The following is a 23,009-nucleotide window of genomic DNA, read 5'->3' on the forward strand; positions in this document are numbered from 1 at the left end:
TAACACATAAAGGCACTTTGAATATAATGGCAGTAAGGCACGTTCTGCTGTCGTTAATGTTGACAAGATACTAAAATCACATTTTGGTGGATGGGGAAAAACAGACAAGAGAAAACCTGATTTGACATTTAATGACAAGCAAGACACTCAAAAGTTAATTAAAAATAAAAGGAGCCAACGGTTATTCACTAAAAGGCCTTCGTAAAAAACTAGATATGATTCAGGAATAAATGTTTAATGAGTAAAAGGTAATATAGACTAATAGGAATCATACAGACATAATTAGACAATAAAAAAAAAAACAGCACTTAAACTAGAGACCATAATAGGATCACAGCCATGACGCTGGTCTGCGACTTAAAATAAATGTGGCCAGGGGCTTAAAGTGTGGAGGCCAATGACACCCTCCCTACTTGCTACCCCTCTACTTTTGGCACCCTTGTTTGGACCACACCCATCTTCAAACTTGGCCTTCACTTGAACTTGACTACACACCTGTAAAGTTTCATCACTGCACCATTGTGACACTGTAGCGATGACAGAATCTGTCCACAGACATATTAAACCTGGCAAAGAACTCAAAACAGCCTCTGTGGTACTTTCTGCTACAATAGGTGACTCCAGACTCAAGGGGTGAAAATATTATCAGTCCTGCTGCTGCTGCTGCTGCTGCTGCTGCTGGTGCTGGTAATTATTATCTGTACACATACTGAGACAATGATACTGATCAGTCCAGTTAAAGCTGCTTCAGTGGGACCAGTTGAAACCAGTCAGGCTCCTCCAGCACCTCAGGCTCTGCTTGGTTCATATGTTTAAAAGATCAGATATGAGGCAGGGGAGCAAGTCCTGGTTTGTTTTAAAGTGACATTTTAAATCAGGCGCAGATAAACACTTTAAAAGCTAGTTGAATGTATTTGTCAGTGGTGTTACCTGGGATGAGACACACTGTCATCTTCTGTGGACAATCATACCATCAACATACTGTTGTGTACATTTCTGCGGCTTTTTCTTCCTCTTAGTTCCAATTAACAAACAGAGTGCTTTCAACTTTGCAGCAACAGTTTGACCAAACCTCTGAGCAGAAAGCAAAGCCCATAAATAAATTTCCCAATTTGATGTGGAAGAGAACTCTGACCTCAACCACATCAAACTCCTTTGGGATGAATTGAAAGATTATCACCCAAAATCATGACCTGACCTCACTAAGGCTCTTTGTGGCTGTCTGAATTTTGCGGAAAGCATTCCCAGAAGAGAGGAGATTATCATGGGAGCTTGTGGTAGGACTGGATGTTCCGCAACAGCATATCGGTGTCAACATACTTTTCACAATAACATGTTTATGAGTGTGTTCACCTTGCTTTTGTGCAACAGGAAATTTCATGTGTGTCTGCGTGATCTCAGATTTTCTTAAGAAAATGATGCCAACATGCAAAGAACAAAAAAAGACTTCCAAGGAAGAAGACACCTGATATTTTCACGGTTTGCCCGAAAACCCCTCGCACCTTCTTTGGAAATGATTTGCATTGGTGGAAGACATGCTCAGAACCTTTACATAACTAAAAGTACTAGTATGTAAAAATACACCATTATAAGTTTAAGCTCTGCATTCAAAATCCTTACCAGCACAAAAGTACAGACGTTTTATCAGCAAAATGTAGCTACTTAAAGCTAAGGTAGGCAGTTTGATAACCTTTAAGCATGAAGTTTTTCAAGTGGACTAAGAGAACACTAGACCTCTGCACCTCCTCTTGGTTCTGTTTCCTGGCTTTGACGGGAGACTTTGGCCAATCACAGGTCATTCCTGAGAGAGGGTGTTCCTACTGACTGTTCTACAAATGCAGATGCAAGTGCACGTCCCTTTGGTGACAGCCTGATTCAATGGTGGAGAGTCTTGCTGAGAAAGTTGCTCTTCCAGCATCAGAAACAATTGCCTACACTGAAAAGAGACCCCAAACAGAAAGACAGACTGTTTTAAAAGAGTCAAAATATGAGTCTGAAAATAAACTAAATAAAAAATGTGTCAGTATCTGCAAAATCTTTCAGAGATGGAGAGAAAATGTTGGTGATAGTTCAGCCTTCTGATAACTGGAGCCAAAGGCTCACGGCTGCAGCTTCAAGTTCACCTTCATGTTGCTAATGTTAGTTTGAGCCTCAAATGATGATGATGATGTGTCCTCCGCTTCACTCCACGCCGCTACAGACCACCTCACCAGGAGGAAAGCATCAGCAGCTCTGGAGACGGACTCACAGTTGAGCCCGGTCTCACTCCAAAGTCGTCGAAAACCGGCACTTAGGCAGTGACTTGCTGCATCAGAAACCAATGAAAAAAGGCATCCATTTATGTCAGCATGATACGCAGCTGGTTGTCGTTATAGTTTAACAGCGCCTGGCGACATCAGGGGAACACGGTGGGACAAGGGCGAATGTTAAGGCAGTAAAAGTCCAGCTGGGACTGGCGGGAAGGGTGGTGGATGGGTCTTTCTTGGACTTTCACCCAAGAAAGCGGTGTTGGCGTCCTGTAAGATTCTAGAGCCAAAACTTGTTCTTTTTTCCAAAACCCAACCACATGCGTTAGTTGCTGGAGTAATTGTAGTTGGATTGTACCGACGTAGTGCGTTGAAAGAGACTGCATGTAAAAGTTAAATTTCCTGTAAAAACAGAAGTGTATTTTGAAAGAAGACGATGCATGTAACAGGCAGAACTTGACATGGTGTCCCAGAACATCAACAACCAATGCACCCAGGGTACCTTGCATGTCGTATGTGGACGTGGAAAGTCCATGACTGGAGGGTTAGCGCTGGCTAAATCAAGCTGCTACAGCCGCCAACCGAAAGTTTCCTGAGCTGCTGCCTGCTGTCCTCCCAGGGAAGCATCCTACAGTGGCAGGGAGTGAGGCAGAGGGACCGTAGGGTGGCTAGCTGGCTAATTCACATTTCATTTGTGGTCTGATGAACAGAGAGAGGTAAGGAGGGACTTTGTGAATGAGCTGTGTACAACTCTTTAATGAAATAAGATGAGATGTTGTTGGATTTCTGCCTTCCCCAGCTGTAAAGTAAAAAATTAAAAGTACTTATGCTGCAGAAAAATGTATTTAAAACTGTATTTAGTATAGTACTTTTCCACAACTGGAACGCCACCAACAGACTTACAGTAATACAGCATGTGTGTGTCCTGTGAAGTGAGTTACACCTTTAACAGACTGACTCACATCCAGTGACTCACTTAGATAAACAGATCATTTAACAGGAGCAACAGCAGTCAGAAACACTAAAATGACTTCTTTGTCACAGACCAGAATTATAACACAGAGATTCTTCTTCGGAACAACGTCAGTCAAATTTTGTTTTCCCACAGGCTAAAGATTTATGACGACATTTATGAAAGCTGTTACTTAGATCTGATGTCACGCAATGAGCTCTGCAGTCTGAGCCTCTGTTCTCCTCTTTCAAGGAAGTTTCTGTTGTGAAAGCTCTCACAGTTTAAACCTTGGGGATATTTTCCAAATAACTCAGTGTGTTCAGAGGTTCACAGGATTAATTAAATATATTTCAGAGTATTAATGTCTAATAAATCATTTGTTAATGCTTATTAGAACAACTCTTAGTTCACTTTTGGTAGTTTTAATGCTGCAGGCGACCACTTGGACCGAAATCCATATTATAAACAACTTATCCACAATTACAACTGCGTCTACGATGATTAAAAGCCTTTATGTACAGCCTACTAACATTTATAACTACAGGCTTGATGGCACATGTCTCAGCTCCTGCCTGTGATGTCAGTGTGGGGGTGTGTGCGCTTTCTTTTATTATTTTTACATGTATCACTCACAGAAAACCCCTTCTGCCTAGACCATCCACGTCCAGACTGCAAGTGAATCGCGCATGCGCGGAACCGCCGCTGGCTGATCCCGACCTGGTTTACAGTCAGGGCGGGATGTAAATGTAAAATTTTCTTTGTCTAATATAAATCACTGAAAGAAGGTTCATTTGTAGTTCTAAACATATTCAGGGTGTTTTTTTACTCAGTTTTTGTCTCTCCCACGACGTTATTCCTCTCTCCTACAGCAGCCATTACAATTACATGCATATGGACAATTATGCAAATTAGGCGATGACGTCATTTAGCGACTTCTAGCGACTTTTAGGACAGCCAATAGCTACTTTTCTTACTGAGGAGTTGGCAACAGCGGTCAGAAACGGAAATTCACCTCCTCCGCCCAAATCAAACCGGAATGCCAAAAAATCGGGGGTCTGCCCCCAGAGGCTGTATCGCCGTCTACCGGAAGTCAGACGCCGAATACAGCCGATGGGCTCCGAGAATGATACAAATGTAATGCTAATCTTAAATTTACCAAAATCATAAATGCTTTTAAAAGGGAGCGTACCTATGTTCCCCGGGTTCTATGTTCCCCGGGTCATATGTTCCCCGCTTTGTATGGGACCGGGGAACATAGAACCCTTTTTAATAATAAGGGTTCTATGTTCTCCGCTTTTCCCCAAAAGGACCCGGGGAACATAGGCCCCTTTTTTTAAAAAAGGGCCCTAACCCTAACCCTTAACCCCCTAACCCCTAACCCCTTTTTCTCAAAAGGGTCCTATGTCTCCCGGCAACAGCGGGGAACATAGGACCCTTTTTCTTAAAAAGGGTCCTATGTTCCCCGGTCCCATACAAAGCGGGGAACATATTTCCTTTTGGGGAAAGCGGGGAACATAGGACCCTTTTTTTTTTAAAGGGTCCTATGTTCCCCAATTGGGGAACATAGGACCCGGGGAACATAGAACCCGGGGAATATAGGGATGACCCCCCCCCAGGGCTAATATTAGCCTTTGCTTACCATTATTTGTATGACTTCAAATGTCAAACGAAGTTAGAAGTTGTTGCATCTCTGTTTGTAAGTTCTGACCCACACATTTTGCATACTGCAGTCCATTTCTTGTTAACGGTTGCATAATTTCCGTAGGCTATATGAACAAAATATCTTTGGTGTAACTTTTTCCAAGTGGCGCTCAGTTATGTAACATTAGCTCTTCATGGTTCTGTCCTGCAGCCTGACTGGATGCTGTCGGATCGGTTCAAACAAAGTGGATCTTGTGACTTGCTGGGAATTAATAGCATTAATGTTACTTGACTCAGAAAAGGCAATTAAATGATTTGCAGCACTTTACTGGTTACTGGTGTTACAGACCAAGTCGAGGTGCAAGTCTTTTTCTACTTGAGTCATCAAATTTGTAACCTGAGTCTGACCCTACCATGAAGTGATTCGAGTTCACACCTCTGGTACATTGTCATTGTGAGTGTGTTGGGAGGCTGCTGTTAGCATGTAGCTCACACGTGGCTGTAGACTGTTAATCTTGTTTTAGATTTAAGCCCATGCTGTATATTAATGCTGAAATTATAATTATTTTAACAGGAAGTGATTTTTGTTCTCACAGATCACATAATGTCCTGGGTTACTTAACCTTTGGCCTGGTTTTTCTCTTGTATAAGAATCATCAAATGTTGCCCAATCGTCTCTCCAGCCTGTGACAACTGACAACCAGTATTGAGAGGAAGTGGCATGCATCGCGTTTCAATGCCATCTGTGATGTATTGATAATAGCCACAGTTACCACAAGCTCCATCTATCATGTTGGAACCTGCTACCACCATGTTTCTCCTCTTCAGATGAAGAAAAGTTCATGTGTTTTCAAAGTAGGCCAGCAGCCTCCATCCATAGATAATCACAACAGCATGACCCTCAAATTCATGATCAGTCTTTTACCACAAAGTGTGACCGATGATCCCGTCTGAGCTCATATCAAGACACTTCCACAAACAAATATTCAGCTATTCTTACAGCCTCAGAGTTATTTAAAGCTCAACGCGTTTGCTGTTCTCTCAGGAGACACCAGAGCAGCTGGCCCTCACCGAGCTCACACACACAAATTATTTTTAAAGTTTGTTCAGCTTCCCCCTCGCTCTGTAGGGCTGCATACCTAGCTGCCAGGAATGTGATTGTACTGCAGCTGAGGAGCCGTCAGACTTGTGGCGACAAGCACACAGTCTATTGCATCACATCCGAGTGAGTTATCTGAGTGAGTCTGAGGGTGTGTGTCTTTTTTTTTTCTTTTCCTTCCATTTAATATGTTAAGTCAGATCAGGAAGTGTGATGCTGTGACAGTAGAAAAGGAAGCAGGCACACAATGGCACTATGTTTGCGTCTGGGACTGGTAGCATGAGAGGGCCCCGGGTAAAGACCCCCCTGTTGCTGCTGCTGCTGCTGGCCGCTCTTACAAAGACAGGTAAGAAGATTAGTTTCTTTACTCTGTGAACTCCACGTTCCTGTTCCTGTCTCCTCCCTGCTTTCTCTTCAGTGCTTAAGTCTTTGTGTTTCTGACTTTGTGACTGTGAGTGTAACGTCTTGACTGAAAGTAAAGAGTGTTTATTGTTAATACTGTGAATACATAAGAGCTTTTGTTATTCTATCACTAATATAGAGCACAAAGACTAAATAGTAAGGCCTGAGGTTCTCGAAGTAGTAGAAGTTTAAGTTACAGTTTGGCCTTATCTCGCTTTAATTCATTGTTTCTTTCAAAACTCTGACACATTTAGAAACTTAATCTCGTCTGCATTTCAAATTAAACTGTTCTCTAAGTTTATTAAAGCTAACAACAGTCTAAGGGACATTTTAAAGCAAAACACACTGTAGTCTTTCAGTATTTTAAGAGCTTGCCATTCCTCTTTTCTTTAAAATCTAGTAATATTCTAGAGCAAGAGGAACTTTCTCTCACAAAGTGAAATCTTTTACAACGTGACGAAGCTCTGTCGGGAACAAATTGCTCAACATGCTGAATATCTCCACCTCCTCCTCCACGCTGTCCACTAGGTGCATTTTGCAACAGTTTTGATTTTTGGAGCAACCGCTCGAAATCATGCACGCGGAAGTCTCGAGTTCCTGTGTGATCAGGCTGACAGTTATTCAGATGTTGTTTCAGAAACTAAGCTGGTGAAATCCCCGCAGACTTAACTGTCTTCAATTGCACGTGTGTGTTTCACTTTTGATGTGAACACCTCACATGGTTTCCTTTAAAGCTCCACTGTCCCTTTGCAATGACATGACAGCACGGTGATATAAAGTAATGAGAGGTGTTGGGTTGCAGTGTTGTGTGACGACAGAGATGCAGCTGCTGCTGATGGACCAGAAGCAACTGAGATACAGGAAGAGGAGGCAGTAGAAGCAGAAATAGTACAACAAGACCCAGGAGCTGACAGTGGTGGTGATACAGAGATCTCAGGTGAGAGAAATAATGAAACACTATGTGGCCAAAACTATGTGGACACTTGGGTTGCTTTAATGTTTTTTGAACCAGATTTCTCTTTATTTAAACAAAATAAATATGAAAATATCCTCTCATAGAGACCGATGGTCCAGAGGGCAGCATAAAAAAAAATTGTTGCAACAATAAACACAACACAAACAACAGGTCAAGACAACTGTCACATGCTGTAAAAGTAAACAATATTCAGATATGATGCATGAAAACATATTGGATCCCAAAGCTGTATACAAATCTCAATAAATGTAGAAGCAAACACATTAAACAAGACGGCTGCTGTCCAGATTCTATGAAACTGACTTGGACTCACCAGTGGTAGTTGTTTTGACAATTTCTTTCCTTTTTAAGAATCTTTTTTCTGCCTTTGTGTGATGCAGTAGTTGATCGATAGAGGGGAAATGTGGAAGAGAGAGACAGACAACATGCAGCCGTGACAGTATCAAGTAGATTTGTACGTTGCTCCAGGAAGAAGTGGCGGCATATTTAAAAGCTTTTTTTTTTGGCCTGACTTTGCTTCAACTCCTGGAAACAACATCTTTAGACCAACTGTGACAAGACAGGTCACATTGGTATTGATTTCACATGTAAGGAGGATGCTACAGGGAACAACGATGTTGTGCACTACAACTTCGAGGCAACAGTTTTTCAGAACCCTCTTTCCTGTTCCAACATGGCGACACGCCTCCTGCATAGAGCCAGGTTCATAATGACATAGGTGTAGATCTTGTGGTGATGCAGGGGACATGTCCCCCTTAATATATAGAGCAGGGGTGTCAAAGTCTTTTTAGGACACAGGCCACATACCAGGGGCGTAAATATAGACAGTGCAGGCAGTGCGGTTGCACTGGGGCCCATGGGGTGGAGGGGCCCGACTGCCACCTGGAAATACGCCTGTGTTCAAAGAAGAACTCACATTAAAACAAAAATGGTGCTATTTTCTATACGTGCCCTAAATAAGGCAAACCCTTCTCCATCATGGTTTTCTGGTTTTGTAAAACAGTGTCAATCTATAACAAATTATAAACTTATTCTACATAAACTATTTAAAAAACTATAATTTACCAATAAAAAACTATCAAGTTAAACTAATAATTTCCTATTTTCTTTTGTAGATTTGTCTTAAACAGATATGTAATGATGATTGCTGTGTAATATGTATGTTAATGTGTCCAATATCAAGTATCTGCAAGTGGATGTAATGTAAAAGCTGCAGTTAGACACACTGCTGCTAAAATATATATACACCTAAAACTGTGTGTGTGTGTGTGTGTGCTTCATAACTTGTAACTAGGGCGTACAGTAATAGGACCCCTCATACTAGCGTGCACTGAGGCCCATTGTAACTACCTTACGCCACTGCCACATACAGTCTGATCGCAAGTGGGCCAGACCAGTAAAACCATTGCATAATATTCTATTAATAACAAATACCTCAAAATGTTATCCTTGTTTTATTTCTAAAAAAGTACATTTTAAAAACACTAATCCGTTTACAAAACAGATGACAACCAGACACTGATGTCTTCACAAGACTAAATGCAGTTTCAACAATATTTCTGTTTTTCCACAGACTACTACTCACTGTCATTACATGTGCATTTTTCTATACATTTCCATTCCTGTGTCACAGTCCTGACATCGCCACATCAAACTAAAGTGAAAGAAAAGAACTGTATTCTGGTCAGGGAGGAAAAGCCTCTGAAACAGCGTTTTACATGAAGAAAGTAACTCAGTGTTTAACTTGCTCCTGACAGGCACCTCTCAGCCTTCACAAGCGCATCAGTATTAGGTGGGCAAGGTCATCCAGTGGGCCACATTGGACCCTTTGGCTGGCTGGTTCTGGCCCCCCAGCTGTATGTTTGACACCCCTGATATAGGACAGCTCCTTTTGTACCCTCGGATGTTATAAAAGTAGCAGAGGACTTTCACTTGGACAAAATTAAAGACATTTCCACCATAAATAAATGCAAAAAAGGGACAAATTGGTGCATAAAGATTCACCAAAATGCAGGAAGTGAAGTCTTTGATGCTCACATTTTCTGGCCATGGACTCCAACGACCCCTGATCCAGGCGTAGCCACAATCTGATTGATCAGATAATCACAGATGTAAATCAAGAGACTTCAAAATGTTCTGTTTTAATTCAGTAGGGTAAAGGACCTTTTAAACACTGATATACCTTTGTTAAATGGAAAAAAACAATGTAAGGTATCGTATAAGCACTGACACCTGCCCGACCTGTCATTTCTCTTTTCTTTTTTTAATGTTTTTGTTAGTCACATGTAAGTACAGTACAGGCCAAAAGTTTGGACACACCTTCTCATTCAATGCGTTTTCTTTATTTTCATGACTATTTACATTGTAGATTCTCACTGAAGGCATCAAAACTATGAATGAACACATGTGGAGTTATGTACTTAACAAAAAAAGGTGAAATAACTGAAAACATGTTTTATATTCTAGTTTCTTCAAAATAGCCACCCTTTGCTCTGATTACTGCTTTGCACACTCTTGGCATTCTCTCCATGAGCTTCAAGAGGTAGTCACCTGAAATGGTTTCCACTTCACAGGTGTGCCTTATCAGGGTTAATTAGTGGAATTTCTTGCTTTATCAATGGGGTTGGGACCATCAGTTGTGTTGTGCAGAAGTCAGGTTAATACACAGCCGACAGCCCTATTGGACAACTGTTAAAATTCATATTATGGCAAGAACCAATCAGCTAACTAAAGAAAAACGAGTGGTCATCATTACTTTAAGAAATGAAGGTCAGTCAGTCCGGAAAATTGCAAAAACTTTAAATGTGTCCCCAAGTGGAGTCGCAAAACCATCAAGCGCTACAACCAAACTGGCACACATGAGGACCGACCCAGGAAAGGAAGACCAAGAGTCACCTCTGCTTCTGAGGATGAGTTCATCCGAGTCACCAGCCTCAGAAATGGCAAGTTAACAGCAGCTCAGATCAGAGACCAGATGAATGCCACACAGAGTTCTAGCAGCAGACCCATCTCTAGAACAACTGTTAAGAGGAAACTGCGTGAATCAGGCCTTCATGGTCAAATAGCTGCTAGGAAACCACTGCTAAGGAGAGGCAACAAGCAGAAGAGATTTGTTTGGGCCAAGAAACACAAGGAATGGACATTAGACCAGTGGAAATCTGTGCTTGGGTCTGATGAGTCCAAATTTGAGATCTTTGGTTCCAACCGCCGTGTCTTTGTGAGACGCAGAAAAGGTGAACGGATGGATTCCACATGCCTGGTTCCCACTGTGAAGCATGGAGGAGGAGGTGTGATGGTGTGGGGGTGTTTTGCTGGTGACACTGTTGGGGATTTATTCAAAATTGAAGGCACACTGAACCAGCATGGCTACCACAGCATCCTGCAGCGACATGCCATCCCATCCGGTTTGCGTTTAGTTGGACGATCATTTATTTTTCAACAGGACAATGACCCCAAACACACCTCCAGGCTGTGTAAGGGCTATTTGACCAAGAAGGAGAGTGATGGAGTGCTGCGGCAGATGACCTGGCCTCCACAGTCACCGGACCTGAACCCAATCGAGATGGTTTGGGGTGAGCTGGACCGCAGAGTGAAGGCAAAGGGGCCAACAAGTGCTAAACACCTCTGGGAACTCCTTCAAGACTGTTGGAAAACCATTTCAGGTGACTACCTCTTGAAGCTCATGGAGAGAATGCCAAGAGTGTGCAAAGCAGTAATCAGAGCAAAGGGTGGCTATTTTGAAGAAACTAGAATATAAAACATGTTTTCAGTTATTTCACCTTTTTTTGTCAAGTACATAACTCCACATGTGTTCATTCATAGTTTTGATGCCTTCAGTGAGAATCTACAATGTAAATAGTCATGAAAATAAAGAAAACGCATTGAATAAGAAGGTGTGTCCAAACTTTTGGCCTGTACTGTATATCAAGTCTAAACATGTAGAATTCCCACCACAGGTCGAGGGGACAACCTGTGAGGGGGCTGCAGTCAGTAGGCTGGGTGACAGTTGGTTAAGGGGCACTGGTTCCTTTTTAGGGGTGTAGATGAATACAAAAACATGATTGGGATATGCACAGATAATTTGCTTTGAACAGAGAAGAAAAACATTAGCATTTTCTCAGTAATCTTTGCCTTCAAAGACGATTTAGACTAACTTTATCTGCATCTAGACCTCCCACTGCATGCAAAGCCTCTTTTTAAAGTTATGTCATACGGCCCAGTGAGCTATTGTCACAAGCTTTGTCAGTCTTTTATTAGCTAGATAGAAATACTGATGTTTTTGTGACATACAGAGATACAGACACAGATGGTAGTTTTGTGTTCAACCCCTCGTTCCTTTTATGAGACTAACTAACTCTGAGACACTTTTAGCTCCTCATTCTGGACTAAACATGTTGCTGAGGTTTACTTCCTTTATTGCATTTGAACCCACCCACTTAGAATAACTGAAGAGGCTTTCTACGAGTTATAACTGGTTGTGAAGTCTATTTTTTAGAGCAGTGTTTCTCAAATGGTGCGCTGGTGTGGGATTTTGTGATAACCACACATTGCAGTATTTAACTGGGCCTAAACAAGAAGTTATGAATGATTTTTCAGTTGACTGTATCAGTATGTAGTGCACACCCATTTCCCAATAAAGATGTAAAGACATTTAATTTAATTTAATTTAATTTAATGTGATTTAATTTAATTTAATTTTAAAAAGCCTACGCAGGAACCTATTTCTTGTCTTTTGCCTGTGGGAATTCTAAGTGTGTGACACATCACATTATCTCACATTACATTATTTCCTGGTTAAATGGATGTGTTACTGGTGCTTTGATATAATTTTATAAAGTTTAAATAACACATGTTATAGAGGCTATTGTGCACAGATATAAATACAGGTGTGCCTTGAGATTTTGGCTCTCCCGTCGGTGTGCCTTGGACACAAAAAAGTTTGGAAACCTCTGTTTTAGATGAGTGGAAGCTGTTCTAGCAGCATATTACTGTGCACATGGTTTTAGAAGAAGATGCTCAACTAGTACATAATGCTCGGGTGTCCACATACTTTGGGCCATGTGTAATGGACTGATTCACAAACCTCATGAGTGTTACTCACTGTTAAGTACTGTCATCATGATGACGTGCATCTCTCTCTGTTTGTAGAAACAACTCCAGCTACTACAGATGACTCTCCAACAGTGGCACCCGACCCCTCCCTCCCAGTTGAGAACAGTAAGTCCACAACTTTTGTTCTGCGTGATCCTGTTTTCGCTGAAAAACCTCCATCTATACACAGGAAGAGTCTCTCACATTTTATCCAGCTGCTCAACAGTTGATATCCTGATGTGATTTCATGGCACTTCTTGCTGGAGTGGAGAAAAACAAGAAAGGTTATTCACGGACATGTTTCAGTAAAGTCGTCGATTCTCTCCTCTACTGTTGTTTCCAGTTGAAAGTCCCATAGAAGACGATCATGGCTCAGGAGTAAGGAGCCTCCCCTCCCTTGATGATGGTATGTCAGACCAACCGTGGCCTAACATACCAGCACAGTGCTAATTTGTGTCTAGTTCACTGTACATGTAAACATCAATCATTAGACTAAATAACAGGACAATAAAAAATCAGCAATGTCTGTCTCTTTCTTATATTCTGCTTCTTTTTGTTGCTTCCTTATTATATTGTGTTGTGGTTTATACAGTTTGCTTATTCTACGTGCTTATATACTGCTCAGTATTTTTTTCTACTGATGCTTCCTGTTTGCACTATCCTTCTGCTCCCCTACTGTGGACAAATAAAGGATTATCTTATCTTCTCTTATCTTACCTTATAAATTGCAGCAGGAGTCAGGATACATTTTTTGTACAAATCTAAAGGGCAATGACTGACCGATTATTGTTGCCTTGCCTCTGCAGTCCCTACAGATGCAACACCGCCTTACTCTACGGGTCCTGGGGAGATTTCACAAAAAGGAGGGGAAGAAGGTTTGAGTCTCATCATCATCCTGATCCCTGTGGTTCTGGTGGTCTTAATTATCGGCATGATAGTCTGCGGTATTTTCATCAACCGCAGGTGGAATGAAAAAGCAAGAAATCAAGGTATGTCCAACAACAAAACAAAACCCATATTGTCCCACTTGCCCATTGGTGGCCATTACAAATGTTTTTTTGTTCTATTTGCAGAGATTTTCAGATGGAGTCACTGAAAATCTTGGGGTTGCAAAGCAAAACCAAGAGCCATAACTAAATTTCAGTAGTTCAGTTATGCTGTGAAGTATAAGCTAGTCTAAAACCACGTTAATATTAAGGTAATGTCCCTAACTTTCAGATGTTATCAGACTAATACCAGCACAGTTACCATTTTGAGTTTCACAACATCCTGTTTTAATGTGTGTTGTATCTATCTGTAATTTTAAGGATCGTAGGGGAAAAACACATTAACAGGGAACAAGCCTCCTCAAGTTTAGGGGAGACTCGTGGGTCGAATTTCATTCGTTTTGATGTGAGAGTTCAGCTTTGAAAACAGCCATGCCAGCTGTATCCTTGTCAAAATTAAGCTTAAGTTTGCAGTTGTATTCATCCCCTTCCTGTCAAACTATGCCAACCTGGTTGTTACCAGTTGTCTAGTTTCAAAAGATACCACTTCCTTTGCACTATAGCTTAAAAAATGAGCACGTTACATCCTCTTAAAGACAGTAATGTCAGCATCCAATAATTTTTACAATACAGCAAATGTATCAGGGGTGCCATGGCCCCCACTGGCCCTCCTCTTCAGGGCGCCACCGCGATGATGGTGAATCGTCTTTGGTTTTTCACATTAAAAGCATTAAAAGACATGAGTTGGAACTATTCTATTGTTATTCTGTTCTCGTTAAAGTAAAATATAGTGACATCCGTCGACTAAAATCGTTAAACTTTTAGCTGAAATTTCTGTGTGGCAGATGACAGTGACGGTTAAATGGGGACATTTTGTATAAACATTTTGTGAAATTTAGAGGAACTGACGGTAAGTCTGATTGCATTCTTGTGAATGAACAGATATTGGTAAAAAAAACTTAGCTTTTATCAGTGTTTCTTATAAATGTAACTACTAAAAAACAAAATTTATTTGGTGTTTGGATCTGCTAGAATAAAAATATATTTGATTACTGTCATGTTTTTTGCCATTTTCATATCATAACAAAGATGACTGAACGGTGTTCTCTTCTCACAGAGCTGAGAAAAGAGGATCCCTATTTGGACGGGTCCAGCACAGAGAAGGTGCCAATGTAAGTGTTAAGAAATTATTTTTTTTTCCCAGCAGCTGCTAATTTGATAGACTATTGGCAACTGTGTAAAATGTTAAATTGTAAAAGAAATGTTCAGTATTTTAACATCAGATGTTTGGAAAGAGAAAACCATCAGTGTGTTATTTCCTGTTTGAAAAACACGACCTATTGTGCAGAGAAGCTTTGGGTTTCATATGCATACAGGAGTGAGAGTTATTTACAAGCGAGTCAACACAAGTTATATCGTGTGGTTACATATCTTTCTCCACTGCTACTTTGAATATCTGCAGAATCTCAAACATCATATCAGTTCTTGATCCTCTGAGTTGAACAAATGACGTTTGCCTCGAGACCTCTGCATGTATTCCTCTGTTGTCACTATGTGTGTAGGTGCAGAGCGATGCACAAAGCTAACAAACACATCCAATAAAGATTGAAGACACTGAAAACAGTGTCGGACAAAACACAATAAAATCAGTCAGATCACAGGTGCTGTAAAAATAATAGCCTACAATAACAACAAATGGGATTCACAAAACTCTATCACTGATAAAAAGTCAACATTAGGTCATCAAAAGAAGTACAGGAAGTAAAAAGAGTAAAATACTTGTATTAGCAACGCTTATAGCTAACAGCTAGGTAGGTTAGCACCAAAATGACTGTGAAAGAAACTAATGAATAACAAAACCACAGTCCCATACAGCTTTACTATACTTCCTCCAACAAGGGCATTTAAGGGAGTAGATAAAAGATGGTTGTCACTATTTGCCCATGGCCCCCAGACACACTGCTCAGCCTTGCAGACAATTTTTCCCAGTGGTCACTCGCAGTATTGCAGCAGAAACGTCCATATAACTGTTGACAGGACACTTCCAGCTGCAAACAAGGTCAATTATGACTCTTTCTATCGTGATTTTTTTGAGCTATGGTGGTTTTATATCTGTGACATGACATCATCACCATGTAAAGTCTATGAGCCAAGCAGGAACATTACTGCTCAGTGCAATTATCTGTGTCCAGTGTTGTAATATGCTCCTTTGAGTTTTGTTGTGTGTTTGAAAAGATAAAGATCCTCCCCATGAAAGATGTTAGAATTCGCCTGCTCTGGGCTGCAGGAAAGGGCCCCACTCCGGGTTAGCTGCTCACATGTTTGCGTTATGGTGCTGAACAGAATGTTTACTAACATGGTTTTTGTGTCACACTTTGTATCCTCCAGGCCCATGTTTGAAGAAGATGTGCCCTCTGTGTTGGAGCTGGAAATGGAAGAGTTGGATCAATGGATGAAAACGGACGGTAGGTGTCTTTAAATGAAGCTGTAGGAATTTTAAAAAAAAAAAAAAAAAAAAGTAGAAGTATGAGGTGATGTGAGGATATGTGACTCATAAATCTGTTCGAAAATGTTTCGTTTTTCTGCAGAATAGTGTTGAATCTCTCTGAGAAATGTGTCAAAGACTAGCAGCCATTCAAATGTCACAGTTTATTCTCTCTTTTTTCCTTTATATTGTATTTGTTCATATGTGTAGATTTTGGGGGGATGCAAGGGACACATCCAAAACAAAATAAAAAACATTTACACCATAAATTGATGCAGAAACAGCAAAAACACCAGTGTGCAGGAAATTAACTGTTAAATATTCTTGTGGAGGACCCTTAATACCAGCCAAAGTATCAAAGCGTTGTCCACTTTATTGCATCAGTAATTATAATACAATAAGATAATTTACATTATTCTGAAATGTGCCTTTTGTATAATGAGTTACTACTGGTACTTTAAGTTTATTTTAAAGCTGAGACATTTGTACTTTTATTTAAGTCAGATTTTTAATACAGGACTTTTACATATAACAGTTTTTTTTTACACTGAGGCATTGCTACTTTCACTTGATTAAAAAAAATATGAGTACTTATTTTGCGAATATAGTGTTTGGGGAAGTGTAACAGTGAAGGAGTGGTAAGACTGTTATAGTTATTGTTGACAAGATGTTCTCGTTGTTCTCATTGAACTGCTAAATATAATTATTTGTGTGTAACTGTCTGCTTTGATGGTAAAACCAGAGAAAAAAACTTTAAAAAGGAGGGAAAGGGAGAAACCATTGCTGACAGTGAGAGTAGTTGGAGTAGTTTGTCCAGCAGAGGTCACTGTTGCTTTAATTGTTAAGGCTCCTGTGTGTTCATTGGTTTGTTTGTTGTAGGTGAAACTGCAAAGGACTCCACGCTTGCATGAATCTACTGATGGTGGTGAGCATGCTTATGTTCAGTTTATGAACACATACAGATTTTATTTTGTTTGTTGTCATTCATCTGCTCATCATCAGAGAGCTATTTGCAGAGCCTTATAAAAAATATCACTGTTAGTCATAAAATGCCTGAAAATGTGTCATTTTTAATCACTAAACTCTAAAATGTTGTTTTTAGACATCAAAACTAATTTAAATGCGTAAAATAAAGTGCACAAGTATATATTAGCTTTGCTCTTTGCTCTCCTGCTCTTCTGTGAACCGTGAAAGTTTATTTGGCAACACTGATTACTAAATCATAGCAGTCACTGTGTCACAGCCAGAAACAATGTGTCACAGCATGAGCAATTATTTATTAAGCAACATTCCTGCAGGTGTGAATACAGCCTACGTCTAAAGAAGTATCTCATCATGGAAACGCTGAAAACAATAGTGTAAATATCTGTTGTATACACGTTGAGACATTATGACTGACCTATTACATCCACCTCATTACACAATCGTGCTAACACAATACAGATCAACAGTTGACTCAGGCTTTTCCAAACAGTTTCCTTGTCTCTGCCAGCCTGTGTTTGTTGTGACGCACCAGCTGGTTTCAGTACGGCTACGACTGATGAACTGTGACCCTTTCGTCGTTACACGTGGTGCTGTTTGAAAGCGCAAGCATTGCTAACACCTGCTAGTGATTACACCAGGCATGCATGGAAGTGTGGCGCAACTTAACCCCAGGATAGTCTCCTTACAGGAAAGGCTGGGAAGGCGAGGTCAAGGTCCACTCTGCTGACTGTTGACCAACATCATTTACACACGGCTTTTTCCCAGGATTTTATTTCTGAAAGCTGTGCAAGGGTTAGAGGGTACTTTCATTCAATGAGGAGGCCCTCTGTACACATTTGGTTACAAAAGAGATCTCAAAAGTAAAGAAAAGTAAATGCGATGTTAGTGCTGCTGTGGCTGTGCTCTCTGCAGCAGCTCTGCCATGTTTGTCACAACTGTGAATTTCCACAGCAACTTGGGCAAATTGAAAAAAGGCAGCATGTAAAATATTGTAGAAGCTGCTTCAAAAGCAAATTTTGAAACCTGCCAATTACTTTGCACTTGAAAAAGATGCTCTAAAATAGACCTACTCTGAAAAGTAAACGGACCTGCACTTGTTTAGCGCCTTTCTAGTCATCCGACCACTCTAAGCACCTTTTACTCTACAAGTCACATTCACCCATTCACACACACATTCATACACTGGTGGCCAAAGCTACCATACATGGTGCCACCTGCTATTCAGTTTTTAACACACTCACACACCAGTGGAACAGCCATCAGGGGCAATTTGTGGTTCAGTATCTTGCTCAAGGATTCTTTGGCATGTGGACTGGAGGAGCAGAGGATCAAACCGCTCAACTGCAATACTGACTCAACTGTACAATAATCAGTGCAATAATTCAACTGTGCAATACTCTGGCTTTAAAGGTCCAATTTGTAGGATTACGGGGCATGTACTGGCAGAAATGTCATTTATTATTCATAACCATGTATTCATTTATTTATAATCACCTGAAAATAGGAATCATTGTGTTTTTGCTATCTTAGAATGAGCCGTTTATATCCACATCCGGGGCAGGTCCTCAGTTTTGTACTTGTCTGACATGCTTGGTATAGGGAGAGGTTTCAGTTCTGCAACCTCACTGCTAGATGCCACTTAGTCCTACACACTGGACCTTAAATACTGCATTCTTAAAAGAAAAAAAAAACAGAATAGCACTCTAGTACCGAACTCCAACACTATATGAAACTTAAAGGTTCAGTGTGTAAGATTTAGGGGGATTTAATGACATCTAGTGGTGAAGACTACAAATTGCAACCACCTGAAACTCCTCCTGGTTAGTTTTCCTTCAGTGTCTATTGTTCAGGAGGTTTTTACTGGGAGTCAGATTAACCACAGAGGTCTCTTCCTCTCCAAAACAAATGGAGCAGGTGATTAAAACCAGTAAAAACACTGAATAAAGCAGTTTCACGTTACAAATCAGTGTTTCTCCAACACTGCTCATTGCGGAGAGGCTGCTAAATATGGTGGCCAATGGAAAAACGTGAATGGCCCTATCTGAAGCCAGTGTTTGGTTTGTGTGTCCTGGGCTAAACATGGTGCTGTAACATGGCCATGGAAGAGGACCTACTCCATATGTAGATATTAATAGCTCATTCTAAGGTAACAGCAACACGACAATTTTTATTTTCAGGTGATTATACACCACCTGAAAACACACTTGTATTATATTCCCTTCCTGCTAATATATTCCCCTAAATCCTACACACTGGACCGTTAATGAAGTCAAAAGTCAGCCAAAAAAAACCCCCCTTTAAATTGACTCCTGGACCTCTCCTGACTTGTGTCACCAGAGTTCAGAGATTATAGAGGACTGACCTCCGTCCTTCTGTGTCTCTCTGACTCTCTGACATTGTCACCTCTCTCTCCTATGATTTCTGCAGGTTAACAAAGGACGCTCTCCCTGCATGAAAGGACACGCAGTCAGTGATGCATTGATGCCAACTTGGATGTTCTGACCTTTGTAAATAAATCCAGCAACATCTGTGACCACAGGAAATAATTTGACTGCCAGGAAACAACACTTTAAGGACACAAGCAAACATTCATTTTTAATCAGCCAGAAACATGAATACATCATCGCAACTCTTGGCTGTCATTCTCCTTGAAAGCTTTCAGTGGACAGCAATGGACAACAATTGGACTTAAACTTGTTAAAACACTGGATCTTTGATCAGTTTTGTGCCTTTCATGGATTTTTTAAGGTCATGCCTCGCCTTCTTTGATTGTATTGTTGAACTGTCGAGCAGTAAGTGGTTATAATCCAGGTAAATGCGCAGTATTTTCTGCCTCAGTGAAACAGAAAGAAAAGTATTAAGGTTAAACCTACAACACTGTGCAGTATACCAAACATTCCCTTTTGTACAGATTCATAGTGTTAAAAGAGAACGTGGTCATCTTAAAGCGCATTAGGCCGATGCTCCTCGACCCCTCGCAGATATGACTGCTCATAGTTTCTGCTGATGGCGTCTCTTTAGCTCAAAGCCTCTTTGTTGTATTACACTGTGTGACTCCCTCCAGCTGCAGGTTTTAATGGGGAAATATCCTGTTGAAGATTGCAGGCATGCATGACAGAGGAGGCCACTCCTTTTCATGCCTGTGCAGAGCTGGTTAGGACTCACAGAGAAAATGGTTTTTATTCAGAGAATGAAATCTCAAAGTGTGAAATCAGTCTGTTTCTGTGTCTTGTGATAAATTATTACCCGTCACTGAAACAGCTTTCTAAAAGCTCCTACTGATAAGATTTTCATCTCACCGTGCAGTGGATAATAACTCTCTGACTGAATACTTTATGTCTACAAATGCTGTTCAGATGTTTTGTCTCCAGTTTTGGCTTTAAAGTGTTGAATCTAATCTAATCTATGTCATGACACTGATTTTAATTAATGTGAGTGCAACTTTCTAAATGTGTCAGTCAGTATTTTGCAGAATCTTGCACTGTAAATATGAGAATACAGTATACCAAAAGATGTTATTTTCAAGGATTGCCTTTTGTAAATATTTCATACAAGGCCGCAATTTTGTTGTATTGCTAATGAAGCTTTGAATAAATTTCAATGAATAAAACCTTGTGATAAAATCATGATGCCAGTGTGGCTCCTGGGATGGCAGTGTCGGCCAGTCCTCCACTGTGTTTCAGACTGAAATATCTCTATTGGATGGATCACCATGATATTTTGTATGGATATTAATGGTTTCCAGAGGATGAGTTCTATGTTGCCAGTATCCTATGTTACCAGGGTCCTAAGCTTCCAGGATCTTATATATGGTCCTATATATTCCTAAGGTCCAGTGTTCACAGAGTCCTATGTTCCCAGGTCCTATATATTCCCAGGGTACTATGTTCTCAGGATCCTCTGTTGCCAGGTTCCTATATTCTCAGAGTCCTATGTTCCCAGGGTCCTTTATATTCCTAGGGCCCTGTGTTCTTAGGGTCCTATGTTCCAGAGATCTATGTTCCCAGCATTCTCGGAACCCATCGGCTGTATTCGGCGTCTGACTTCCGGCAGACGGTGATACAGCCTCTGGGGGCAGACCCCCAATTTTTTGGCATTCCGGTTTGATTTGGGCGGAGGAGGCGAATTTCCGTTTCTGACTTCCGTTTATATATAAGTAAATATGCTGAACCATTGCGATGGATTCAGAGTTTGCAGTGACACCAATTATGTTCCGCCTCGTTAGTTCACCACACAGACTGTTTAGCCTGGCAACAACTGCAGCTGGCTCAAACGTGATTGGTCAATACCACGCGGACAACAAACAGCCTACAACCGGAAACCAGGGCTCTTCCGCTCTTCTTCTTCCTCTTCCAGGGTTTGCCTACAGACTCTACATTCACTGAACGTAGAGTCTGTATATAGAGATCTATGTTCCCAGGGTCCGATGTCACTAAGATCCTATGTTTCCATAGTCAAGTGCTTCAAGGGTACAATGTTTTTAGGGTCCTATTTCCAACAGCTCTATCTAGCCCATAACAGGGACTAGAAAAAGCTCTGTAATGGCTTAAAGTGACATGACTTGGTTAGGGGACTAAAAACATGACTGAGAGTGAAAAAACTGTGCTGGCGCGGGTCTTTGTCTAGATACTGTTGCTCTTCCTGTTAGGAGAACAGTTCCTAAATTAATTGCAGCACAAGAAACAAAAAACTTTTAAAAGAATAAATTAATTGAAAATTGGAAACTAAGCAATAAGGAGGAAGGGGGGGGGGGGGGTGTTAAGGGTAGGAAAGAGGTCAAAGGTCAGGCTAAAGTGAGATATCCATAACAACCGACTATTCAAATCCAAACAGGTTTAGGTTAGGAAAAATTAACAACCTAGAAAGGGGGGTCCAAAAACCTTGATGCACTCTTACTTGCCAATTTTAAGCTTATGTTTTAATCAATTAATGGCTCTTTATCTGATATGACTTACATACAGAGTAAACCAATTTTATTTAAGGGACAGAGGATGACAAGAAAACTTTCTTGTTCACTGTACGAACACAATAGGAGGGTTAATGTGAGTAAACAGAACACTGAACTGGGAATAGGACTCAGGAAACATATAGATACACAGCCTCACATAGCCGCTAGCATGGCTGTAGACTCTCAGTCTTGTTCAATATGGTGTCACATGCACACAAAACATATATACTCATGCACACACAATAGCTGCTTCCTTTCAAATTTAACATTTAAGATTACATTTCATCATATATGTTTAAACATTAAATGCAAAACAGCAGGTTTAAAGTGCCTCACATCTGTCCCATGTGTGTTTCTGTCACAGTAAGCTCTGTGTTTCAGACTTTATGTCCACTGCTGTAAATCCACTGATGAGTCTGCTCCGCCGTCCTCTTCAAGCTCTGTATGTCTGATGGAATTCAAACAAGTGGAAAGTCTGAGGGAGCAAGGGCAGACAATCCATGCAAACCAATGAATACCAATGAGAAATGAGTCTCTCACTCAATTTTTTCCTCCTCCGTTTCACTCTTTTTCTCATTAGATTTTCAGACAGCAGTTCTGTCTGTCACCTTACAATGTCTGCACCGTCACTGCTGACCGGCCGTCAGTCGCTGCTGACTAAGCACTGAAATTTTCATAATCAGTATCTAACATCTATAAGGACACACTGGGTTATTGTTTACACATGGAAATCAGCCTTGCTTTGGAGTATTGTCAGTTTGGAGCATCACACCTAAAGCACTGTCCATTCATGTTTTTATCACCTCAAAAATAGTTTCAGATTTTTAGAAAAACACACCATTTAATTCTTTTATCTTTTCGCACCCTGATTGTTTCAACAGCCTCTTGTCTTTTTTTAAAAACACTATTGACAAGCTAAAGACTGTACGGACCTCAGCTCACAAGGCTTTTCATCAGAAAATTACACCTGTCTTCCCTCTTTATACACCGGCTCCCTGAACGGTTTAGAATTGATTTCACAATCGTACTCCTCATATTCAAAGGGGCACTGCACTGATCTTACATGTCAATATTTGTAATTTTTTTCTTCTGTATGAGCTCTGTCAAGTCTGAAAAAAGTATTTATTTCCCATCAGACAGGTTTCAGAAGACAGAAACCCTGGAGTGTTCTGAGTGCTTTGAGAGAGCGAGAGGCTGTT

The 23,009-nt window shown here is 40.7% G+C and overlaps 1 protein-coding gene across 2 annotated transcripts; it reads left to right on the top strand.

The window, feature by feature from the left end:
- The first annotated feature begins 6,059 nt into the window (after positions 1 to 6,059).
- tmem154 (transmembrane protein 154) lies at positions 6,060 to 20,491 on the top strand. 2 transcript variants are annotated; one of them, XM_033623295.2, is made up of 9 exons: positions 6,066 to 6,284; positions 7,143 to 7,277; positions 12,465 to 12,533; positions 12,751 to 12,813; positions 13,214 to 13,396; positions 14,511 to 14,565; positions 15,782 to 15,858; positions 16,758 to 16,803; positions 19,290 to 20,491. In XM_033623295.2, exons 1-8 carry the CDS (start codon positions 6,194 to 6,196, stop codon positions 16,787 to 16,789), a joined length of 705 nt encoding a protein of 234 aa, XP_033479186.1. In that variant the 5' UTR covers positions 6,066 to 6,193; the 3' UTR covers positions 16,790 to 16,803; positions 19,290 to 20,491. The 2 variants fall into 2 exon arrangements, with proteins under 2 accessions (XP_033479187.1, XP_033479186.1); XM_033623296.2 differs by lacking the exon at positions 12,751 to 12,813 and having other exon boundaries at positions 6,060 to 6,284.
- The last annotated feature ends 2,518 nt before the right edge of the window (positions 20,492 to 23,009 follow it).

Source organism: Epinephelus lanceolatus, chromosome 3, assembly GCF_041903045.1.
Source record: "Epinephelus lanceolatus isolate andai-2023 chromosome 3, ASM4190304v1, whole genome shotgun sequence".
Classification (NCBI taxonomy): domain Eukaryota; kingdom Metazoa; phylum Chordata; class Actinopteri; order Perciformes; family Serranidae; genus Epinephelus; species Epinephelus lanceolatus.